The sequence below is a fragment of the Myzus persicae genome, unplaced genomic scaffold (assembly GCF_001856785.1).
Source record: "Myzus persicae strain clone G006 unplaced genomic scaffold, MPER_G0061.0, whole genome shotgun sequence".
Taxonomy (NCBI): Eukaryota; Metazoa; Arthropoda; class Insecta; order Hemiptera; family Aphididae; genus Myzus; species Myzus persicae.
Window position 1 is genome coordinate 701295 of NW_019103989.1, and position 10702 is coordinate 711996.

The 10702-nt window shown below is 28.3% G+C and overlaps 3 protein-coding genes across 4 annotated transcripts; 2 read left to right on the forward strand and 1 right to left on the reverse strand.

Moving 5' to 3' along the window:
• The first annotated feature begins 1466 nt into the window (after window positions 1–1466).
• Window positions 1467–2674, forward strand: LOC111037315 (caltractin-like). Of its 2 annotated transcripts, none has more exons than XM_022319832.1 (2): window positions 1467–1508; window positions 1953–2674. In XM_022319832.1, exon 2 carries the CDS (start codon window positions 1983–1985, stop codon window positions 2385–2387), a length of 405 nt encoding a protein of 134 aa, XP_022175524.1. In that variant the 5' UTR covers window positions 1467–1508; window positions 1953–1982; the 3' UTR covers window positions 2388–2674. The 2 variants fall into 2 exon arrangements, with proteins under 2 accessions (XP_022175524.1, XP_022175523.1); XM_022319831.1 differs by lacking the exon at window positions 1467–1508 and adding an exon at window positions 1515–1888.
• On the reverse strand, window positions 2406–3581 carry LOC111037313 (sorting nexin-22-like). Its single transcript, XM_022319830.1, has 4 exons — window positions 3439–3581; window positions 3070–3359; window positions 2830–3002; window positions 2406–2737 (listed from the first exon to the last, which is right to left on the reverse strand). The coding sequence occupies exons 2-4, from the start codon at window positions 3208–3210 to the stop codon at window positions 2599–2601; spliced, it is 453 nt and encodes a 150-aa protein (XP_022175522.1). The 5' UTR covers window positions 3211–3359; window positions 3439–3581; the 3' UTR covers window positions 2406–2598.
• A 428-nt stretch (window positions 3582–4009) lies between these two features.
• LOC111037310 (zinc finger protein 585A-like) lies at window positions 4010–8516 on the forward strand. The gene is made up of 3 exons (XM_022319825.1): window positions 4010–4678; window positions 4751–4883; window positions 5919–8516. The coding sequence occupies exons 1-3, from the start codon at window positions 4265–4267 to the stop codon at window positions 6842–6844; spliced, it is 1473 nt and encodes a 490-aa protein (XP_022175517.1). The 5' UTR covers window positions 4010–4264; the 3' UTR covers window positions 6845–8516.
• The last annotated feature ends 2186 nt before the right edge of the window (window positions 8517–10702 follow it).

Consider the following 10702-nt stretch of genomic DNA (forward strand, 5'->3'; position numbering starts at 1 on the left):
TGACACATAATAGTCATAGAGACATATTAAATAATGTAGGTGGTCAGTCATGCATCCATCAACATATGAATAGAGATGCAAACATTCATTACCGTATTATTAGATATTAAATTATCATATTTCACACAAATACAAATAAAATGGATGATAATTTAAAATTAATGTTTAATAATTACAGATGGTACGATAACATAATATAATTGCATATAGGATGGATTCGCATGTTGCTTAAATTTAAATTTTAAGTCGATTAAAAATAAAACCCAATCGAAAATTGCTCTTGACTAAGTTTGTAATTTGTTTCTACAAATTAATACTTTGACTAAATAAATGTATAAAATTGAACTTCCTTTATAATATCATACCCTAACATAACAAAACATATATTTTTGGTACTAGCTAGTCTACGTTAATGCATGGTAAAATTAATTAATATTACATTATGTCATTATTAAAAAGACAATGGTCAAATATTAAAGAAAAATATATTATTTAATTTAAGCTTAAGGTAAATTAATTAATATGGTATCATGACAGAAGGCAAAATTCTGAAAACTTGTTCAATAGGATCCTTTTCATTATGCTTTGGTCGTCAAAAAACTCTCCCAATTAGAATTCAAGAAAATGTAGAGCAGTAGGTACCACTACTATTTAGGGGAAGTAATGCTAACGCGGTCCCCCCTCTGGTTCTCGATACCACAACAAAAAAAAAAGGTACCACTACTTAGTTTTTTGGCATTCACCCCATTTTGAAATATTTTCAATGTTTTGAAAAAGCATGGTGATTTTAATTTTTCTTAATATAAAGTACCTATAAACTAAACTAACTTGATTATTTGTATAGTGCACAACGATATAAATGTAAAACGGACAAACTAAAGAAGTTTTTAAGGGGCTTTAAATAGGCAATTTCTAAGGTTTTCATGCAAATAAAAAATTAATGATTAAAAATTTTAAATGCAATTAATTGCATGTACAGAGTTTATAAGGAAGTTAGTCAGTAGTTAAATAGCTTCATAGGCACATCATGAGTGTGTGGTACTGGTTATATAGTTTCAGAGTATATAATATTATAATAAATAATATTTTATAATGGATCTGTTTATGATATTTAATATAATATATAATATATGTCAAATAATATTATAATATATAAGATAAATTATAATAATTGGCACTACTATTTGGTAATACGTAAATTAATAGTTTATAGTAATTATAGTCTTATGGCTATATGTAAATTGAGATTTAAGAATGAGACTATCATCACAATTGTTTTTCTTATCTGTAATTTGTAGTTTTTACCATCATATCATAATGCCGTAATAATGTCATACATTTATACTTTGAACATGTACAATATAAATAAACTTTTTTTTTGGCAACACACATCACAATAATACTCAACACATTGTTTTAAAACCATACCTATACATTAGTTACAAGTTATTATTTTTAAAAATGTAAGATGGTAAAAAATAAAAATAAAAATTATTATTAACATTCAGGTGAGTCTTAAAAGCTTTTAAGTTAGTTAAAAATCTATTTTGTAATTCAAGTATGTATATGAATGGATATTATATACTATTTTGTTTTAAGTTAAAATAAATTTTATAATTGTCGGTAATATTAGTAAGAAAATGTTTGAAAATAGTCTATATCTTGTTTCTAGGTATACAATTTTGTTTTGTATACTTGGGATGTAATTAAAAATAATCGTTACCATAGGAAATTAAATGTCTCAGTAAACAATTAGTTTAATATTTATGCACATATTTTGAAACTGTAAAATTAACTTAAATCAGTTATAAATAATTACAATCTTTAAAGACAGCTGATTGAAATTGTTAAGCAAATAGGAAACCGAAGGAGAGTTATGGATAACCAGGTTTAAAATTATTTAAATTCCATTCATATTTATTGGGTTAATCTTTTTTCTTATTATTTTTAAGGACATTGAAATCAATGAAGCATTTGACTTAATGGACACAAATGGGCATATGACAATTAGCACAAGAGATTTTAAATTTGCAATAAAAGCATTGGGATTAGAACTACCTCGTGATCAATATATACAATTACTATCTAGAATGGAAAAAGATCAAAATGGTTTTATAAAAAAAGAAATTTTTATTGAAGAAATGCGTAAAGTATTACCAAAGAGAGATGTTAAGATTGATATGATTAAAGCTTTTCGATTGATTGATGAAGATGACACAGGAAAAATAGATTTTAACAACTTAAAGAATGTTGCTGCAATACTAGGGGAACAAGTGTCTGATGAGGAAATCTTCAATATGTTAAATGTGGCAGATGAAGATGGAGATGGACAAGTGAACCTTACTGAGTTTATGAGGATCATAGATAGAGCTAGAAAAGTGTTATAATATAATGTATTTATTATTTGTGTACATATTTTAATAAAATAATAATTATGGTCATTTTTTTCTAAAATAAACAATGTTACATGAGTAAAATATAATAAAAATACTAAAAATAAATTTGATTTTAAATTTTTATCTATATAAATAATATAATAAAAAAATCTAGGTACAAAAAGTGTACCTAAATGAATCACTATTTCTCAGGAGTTAAATACTAACCATACAGAGCTTTAAGAACACCATCTGTGATTATGTCTGGTAAACATAAACGTTTTTCATGTCGGTTTTTTGATGGGATATGTTCACTTATCATATGAAACACCGGTCGCTGATACTTGACATCAATTTTATGGCTAAAAAATAAAATGTAAAATAGTCAATTACAGTAAGAATGTTGGTACCTATATAGATATTTAAGTTCCTAAAATATGGGCAAAAATCATACCTTGGCTGATACTCTAGCCCGAGGAATTCCATGACCTGTTTATATCCACCTTCGATTTTGAAAACTGTCTGTAAATACCTTTCCAAACCAGCCCTTCTTTGTTCAAGAACTTTAGGCTGTGAGCATCGTATGCGTTTTGACGGAAATGGCGGCGTGGATATAGATTTCCTCAGCTGTAAGAAAACAAAAACTAAATGCAGTGACCACATGACGATGGGTAGAGTAGGGTTATATGTATACCTCTCTGTGGAACGCGTGAAAAGCACTGTACCGTTTTTCCACGCACTCCTGGATGCCGGCTGACAACACCTTGATTGTGTACACATAGTGTGGCTTGACATCATGCACTAGCCCGTACTTAGGTATGGTGATTTCTGTCATATTTACGTTGTCATGGTTTGCTTAAAGCGCACAAAACTCCAACTGACACACAGCAGCTAACGTCATACACCAACTCTACCACTCGGGCGGGTCTGTTGTCACTAACCAAAACTGCAGACCGTGTTGGCATGAGACATTGCAACAACGATCTAAAAACGAGGTAAGTAAAGCTTATTAAAATATTATTTATTAATATTAATATTAAATAAAATATAATAGATATCTTACTTCTTTAATAGTTTAACAAAAATAAATAGTATAAAATGATTGAGTATTTGTGAATACTGAATCGTGAGTCGAGACTCCTTCAAGAGTATAGGACATAGGTACGATTATTCCGTATTTGACATTTCGATTATTATTATTATTATTATTATTTATTTATTACGATTCAGATAACAATATTATTACTATTATTATTATTATTATTATTATTATTATCACTGTATAATTATCATAATAACATGGATATAGATAGTAAAAATGTATTATATTTTTTTCCTGATAATATTGTAGAATGTAAATAATATGCGTAGTGTATACCAATTGACTATTACCCTAATATAAAAGGTAAATTATAACTTGGAATTAGGTTAATACCAAAATTGAAAATATAATGCTAAACAGTAAACGATATTGAATTATTAAAAAATTTTAAATATCAATGATTACATTAATCTATACATACATTATAAGTATTTTTTTTTATAGTTGCTATCACAAAATTCATAATATCGATTTTTTATTAATATCAAATTGGCGCAATTGTATTTAATATATTATTATACTGTGATTGTAATATTATTATATTAGATATTGCAATTTAAATATATTTTCATAATATTTGTATACTATGATAAGTGATATCACTATATTTCAGAATTTAACAATATTTTTTTTGATTTGACAATAAATGATAAAATTGTTCGTAAAAACATATTAGACATACGACATACCTAATAAATCTACTGCAGGTATTCGTTTTTAACTTTGCTTATATTAATGATAATTGTAGCTACTTAGAATCCCAAATTGTCACTGGTGCGCCATAACAATGCCTGAGAATTACGGCTGTGATCATTGTGAAAAAACATTCACGAATCGTCGACACTATGATCTACACGTTGACGGTCATCTGCGCAACATTTGTCGTGTATGTGGATCATCATGCAACAGCCGCAAGATGTTGGTCGCCCACATGTCAACAGTCCATGGATCCAAATTGGAACCAATTGTGTTGAATTGTAAGTACTGTATGAAAACGTTTGTTCAAAAACGTTCGTTGCACCTGCATTACAAGACCGTGCATAAAAACACGGGTACTATATGTCTCGATTGCGGACAGCCGTTTGACAGCAAACAAGAACTTGCTGATCATGTAAAAACAATTAAGCACGGTGATGGTTTCATATGCCACAAGTGTGGGGAAGTGTTCACACGAAATCAACAATACAAATTACATTTACAAGTAAGATTTTCCTACACTATATATTTTTATGTTGGTGAATTAAATTTATCATTTTATTCCAACCTTTTATAGAGGCACGATGCATACTGTTGTTTCAATTGCAATGCACAATTTGCAAATTCTAAAAAGTTGAACAAACATTTAAAGTTATGCGTTTCAATACCATCAAGTGACAACTATTCGAAAAATAAACAATTAACTACAGGTATACCTAGAATTTACTTTTTCTAATACTTGTTTTATATATCCTACTGAAGTTCTTACTGAACCACAATGTTGATAAAATTGTATTGAAGCTTAAGAGGATGACTGTGCAATATTTGTTTTTTTTTTTCAGAGCCATGTTCAACATAGATAAAAGGCTTTCACCTAAAATGGTTTTTTATGAATTTAGAGTTACCTTAGAGTAAAATCATCTATTAAAAACATTCTAGAGGATAACATTTTTAGGGTACAACATGTTGGTTTTTTATTTTATTATTATTTGACTTACTATATAACTTAAAACATCAAAAAAAAATTCTAAATTTAAATGATGCTTAAATTCTTTTGAGACAACTTTTAGAGATATGATTTTACAATGGGTAATTTTACTCTAAGATTTTTCTAAAACATAAAAAATTATTTTGCATAAATGTGTTTTGTCTATGTTGCAGAAAGTAAACAAACAGTGCTCTGACATCCTCTTATGCAACAAATTATTTTCAGTCTTTTTTTTGTTGCAAATTTGTTAATTATATCATTATTTGTTCATAATAATTGAACATTGAAAGTTCCGCCTGAATAAATTATTTAATTAAATCATGGATCTCAAAGTTATAATAGCTTAAGATGAAATAATTTCTCTTTTTCACCCACGATCAACATGGAAAATTGATATTTTGTAGAAGTAATCTTGTGTTGATGCCTAGCTTTATTTAGAATGAGTTTCCCTACTATTAAACTTAAAGTTATAAGAATATAACATAGTCTTAACAATATAAGATTGGTTTACCTGATTTAAATGCATTTCTATAATGTTACTCGTGGGTTTTAGAGGTAAAACAAATAGTCTGCTGCCGTCAAAATCCAATCAACAAATGTATTAATTATAAAACAGACTGATGGCACAGTCTGCCTTTATTTTATTAATACTAAGATAAATTTGCAATACTTTTTATCATGTTTTAAATTGATTCTAAATATTCAAAACTTATTAAACTTAATTATTTTAATTTTAAATTAATTTGTTTGATTTAAGGTGTTGTATATGAATGCATTGAGTGTAAAAAGTCATTTGAGAAGAAAAAATATTATAAGCGCCATATGAAAACTGTAGTTCACTCTGGTAATAAAATCGATAATCCATTTTATTGTGCTCATTGTCCAAAGATATTTTATTATAAATTTAATTTATCATCACACATGAAACAAGTACATTTTAAACAACACAATAATTATATTTGTAACTTGTGTGGACGGAGTTTTCAGTATGGAAACAATTATAAAAGGCACAAAGATTCTCACATGCAAGTTAGAAACTATGTTTGTGAACATTGTGGTGCATGTTTTTATCGCAAACACGCCTTGCAAGATCACCAAATTGCTATACATAATGAAGAAAAGAATTTTGTTTGCAATGTATGTGGTGATAATTTTAAATTAAAGTCAATATTAATAAGGCACATGGAAAATCATTCTGAAACCAAAAAATATGTGTGCCATTGTAAACGTATATTTAAATTTGCATCCAATTTACGACGTCACCAAGTCAACATTCACAATCAAGTGTATACTAAATCTATAAAAGTAAAACGCTTTGTGGAAGATAATAGCCGTTCGTCTCCATTGGAGGTCATGAATGAAGAAAAAGAAATACAAAGATTAAAACAAAAAAATATCAACCATCTTCGATTAGAAGACACTGTTTCATATTCATTGATGGCGTATTCTGATAACTTAGATTTAAGTAGTGTTGATATAGCAGAAAGTGTACTTCAAGTAGCTTCAGCATCAAATTACAAGATAGAATGTGAAGAAAATTCATGTTTTCCTGGAATTCATCCTCCTATTGAAACATCTCTAGTGTGCAGCTTAAATGATGGTGTAGATTTATCTCCTAATTCTTCACAGCAATATTTATCTGATTATGTTGTTCCACATCAGTTTCCATTTCTGAATATCTGAAGTATTTCAATGTTACAAAATTGTATTTAGGGATGTTTATTAATGATAAAAACAAATTTTTTTATGACACAAAAAAACTATTGGACAAAATATTACGAATATTAGGGTGTTAAACTCAGATTTACTTTCTACTTTCTAGTCTACTTGACTTCTTGTGCATTTTTGGTTCAATATGAAAAATATTTTTATTTGGGCATTATCAAAATTAAATAAAACAGAGATTTTTTGTTGAACGAACTAGGTCTGGGGTAGCAAACCTTTTCCTGGTCAATGCCCACATTTCCATTCAAAGTTTGATACAAAAATTAAACATACCAATAATATGTTCATAACTATTTATAAACAATTTTTAATATTAGCATGTATTTTGTTAGTTTCTAATAGTTTAATGAAACACTGAATTATTTAGAATTCCTATGTTTTGATTGAAAGTGGCTATTTCAGGGACCAATGAATACCTACCACTTTTCACGTCCTATGCTGTGATTAGTCCAAATATTGATAATGATAAACATATACTTGATTACTGCCTTAATTCAATTTTAAAACAAATTATTATTTATTACATATATATCTTAGATGTGTAGCCATTAGCCACTTCCATTTTGATTTGATCGCATTCTAGAACGTTCAAAATTGTTTGTTAACTTAATTATTAAGTACATTTGAATGTGCCACTTTCTTCAAAATATAAAATATTATGTTGTAGGTAGGTAATTGGTTAATCAATAAATTGTTTAGAACAATTTTTTTTCTTTTAAATTCAAAAGTGAATGATAAAAAAAATAACTTGGCTTGCCATTAAAATTGGCCAACAAACAAAATGTATATATTATATACTTACATGGTCGTTATGGCTTTAATTCATACATTAGATATTGGATAATAAATGAAAGATATATATTCATAAGGTATCTGGTTGGTGTTGAACAGTCTTCTAGGAAGATGTCTTGTAGCTTAAGGTTTTTGCCTAAAATTGTATGTTATTTCATTAAATGTTGAAATGGAAAGTGTCTTCAGTTTTCTCTTGATTATTGTGAAAGTTTTTGAGTATAAAGTTAAGCATATAATGGAATACAAATATTAGCGAGCAAAAATTTTTTTACATTTGAAGAATTTACAAAATGTAGTGGTTAATTATTTTGTTGCTCCAGAATGACTAGTGATGTCCATATTTCCTTCTTTCTTCAACTTTTAAGATTAATTATAAAATTCACAATAAGACTTCATAAAAAACAAACATAATTCTGGTTTTCATACATCATCAAAACCCTTAAATATTTTGTAGTACTTATTGTTCTGCTAAGAAATTTCAGAAATAAAGGCTATTAAAAAAAAAAATAGCAAAAGAAAAGTAATTTTTTTAAAACCAACTATGATTTGTTTAGAATCTAAAATTCTATAAGAATAAAATATATTTTTTTTGGAAATATAAAATGGCATATAGTAAACTATAATAATATAAGTATAGGCACAAATAAAGACTTCAAATATCGTTTAACACCCTATAAAATGAGACATATTATTGTATTGGATTAGTGAATTGGGTTAGATTTTAAAATAAAATGTTAGTAAACTGATAAACAAGGTTCTTTTAACACAAATGTATATTTTAATGTATTATTTTGTTTCATATAAAAAGAACTTTATTTTATAAAAATCTATATTTTTTAGTTAAGACTTATATGTATTAATTTTAGTTAGCCGTCTCCAACGGCTTTAACCTTTTTTTTTGGCTGAGGACGTGTGCGCTACCTATTAAATATATATTGTACTTATTTTACTATTATATTATTATTAAATTATTGTATACCTATACTTAAACGCTTATCAAAATGGGTGTGGAAATCATAAAGACTCCTGTTGGTTTTTTTTCTAATTTTATATAATAAGATAAAATTTTATAAATTCTGTGAACAATCTACAAAAACAATACTAATTTTGATAAGTGTATAGGTAATTTTATTTTTTCCAACCAAAAAACACAATCAAAATTGAAGCCATCAAATTTTGTATAAAATTGACTTTTATCAAGTAGTTAATTATTTTATTATGTAAGACAAATAAAATGAAAAAAAAATATAATATCTTTACAAAACATGGTTTGTGGATAATTGGAACTTGGTAGGTTACCTAAACATAAAAGTAAATGCGGTGTTTCATGAAGAATGCGGTTTTTGAAATGCTGTTTATTTTGTTGTTGTTTGGTGTATGACTCTGTTCTTGTAATATCTGTTACCTATGGTTGTTGGTATACTAATTCACTACCAACCCAGTACGAAGACTGATGGGTGGTGTATGTTGGTAGACGAAGAGCCGGAACTGAAGGGACCCCGGGGTTGAACTGAATATGGGGTCCTTTGTGTTAATAATTTTAAATGCACAAATCATAAAAAAAATTCAATTAATATTTATAATTTATTTATATATAATAAATAAATATTATTTATATAATATTTGTATAATAATATAATATTCATTCATGACGAGTCCCGAAAACGTACTACAATCATGTATGAGTTGGTACTTTGAGTATTTGTTTCTCAACATTTGTAGTGGAAAATCACTTACCAATTTATCTCATGAACATCTATAAACTTCAATTCTAGAAACTTTTTTTCTCGATTTCATTGAAGCGAACTCGTCAATTACTATACCTAGGTACTAAGATAAATTCTGCGTGCTCTCTGATTTTCAATGCATAATAATGACAAGCTGCTCAGTCATTCTTGTGCCATTGTGCTTCGCAAATAGTTCTCGATCAATTTTTATTTGAAAAAGATCGCTCAGCTTTTTTCGAAGTCACGACTCACGGGACTCAGAAACATTAGTATGGCTGTGCACACATCTGCATGACTGCATAGCTCGATGATATTGAAGCATTTTGATCTTGTCATCATTTTTGTCTACTCGGAACGTGTTGACAATTTACATTAATTATAAGGATGCATATTTCCGTATGCTGACAAACAGACACACAGACAAAATGCTGAACGGTCGAGATAAAAAGTAGACCTCGATTCGATCGGTCAAAAATGATTGTAAAACATAATTTTTCCTGTTCCCTGCCAGGGGCCCCCAATGTGAGATCGGCAGGGAATGAATGGGGCTATCGTAAATAGTAAAAATCAAAAACCTTGGGAGGGATAAACATTTATTATTCGGAAGGAAGACCAGGAACCTGAAATCATGCTACCGAGTAAGATTGTAAGAAACTACAGTACGATATTATAGCACGATAGACATATTGGTAGAATATAGTCCACATGGCATATTAACTTATTATTGTTGGATGCGGGCTCTGCCAGTAATCCAGATGATAAAATGTTCAAGCCAATTCCCAATGGTAAATGTAAAATGGTTGCTTATTCTTTAAAACACAAGTTATAAAATAAATGTACCTACCTAATATTGTACAAGTTGTGTGGCGTAAAAGGTGCCTGGGTTACACCTGAAAGTAAAAATCTTGTGCCGCTGCTCCTATGGATTTCTAAGACATGAGTAGTATGCTGGTATCCCACTCCCTCTTTTCCAACATCAGGGTGTTATAATTTTACCAATGCCTATTTATAGTTGTTTTTCGTACACGAATGTTGTGTTTTATTTGTGAATATATGTGTCAAGTGTCACTTCATATGTGAGAACTGGAAGCAGTACCTAGAAGAAGTATCTTTTCAGTACATTTCCAGAAATTGCAAAAGTAATTCTATACTTCTATTATAAATAACTTTTTATTTTAGAATCCTTGCATGTGCGAATGCCAAATTGGGTGTCGCGGATTTCTAAACCAGAAATGTTATTATCTATACATACTGTCATAGTGTCATACTAGGTACCTACCTACCTATTATATAAGCT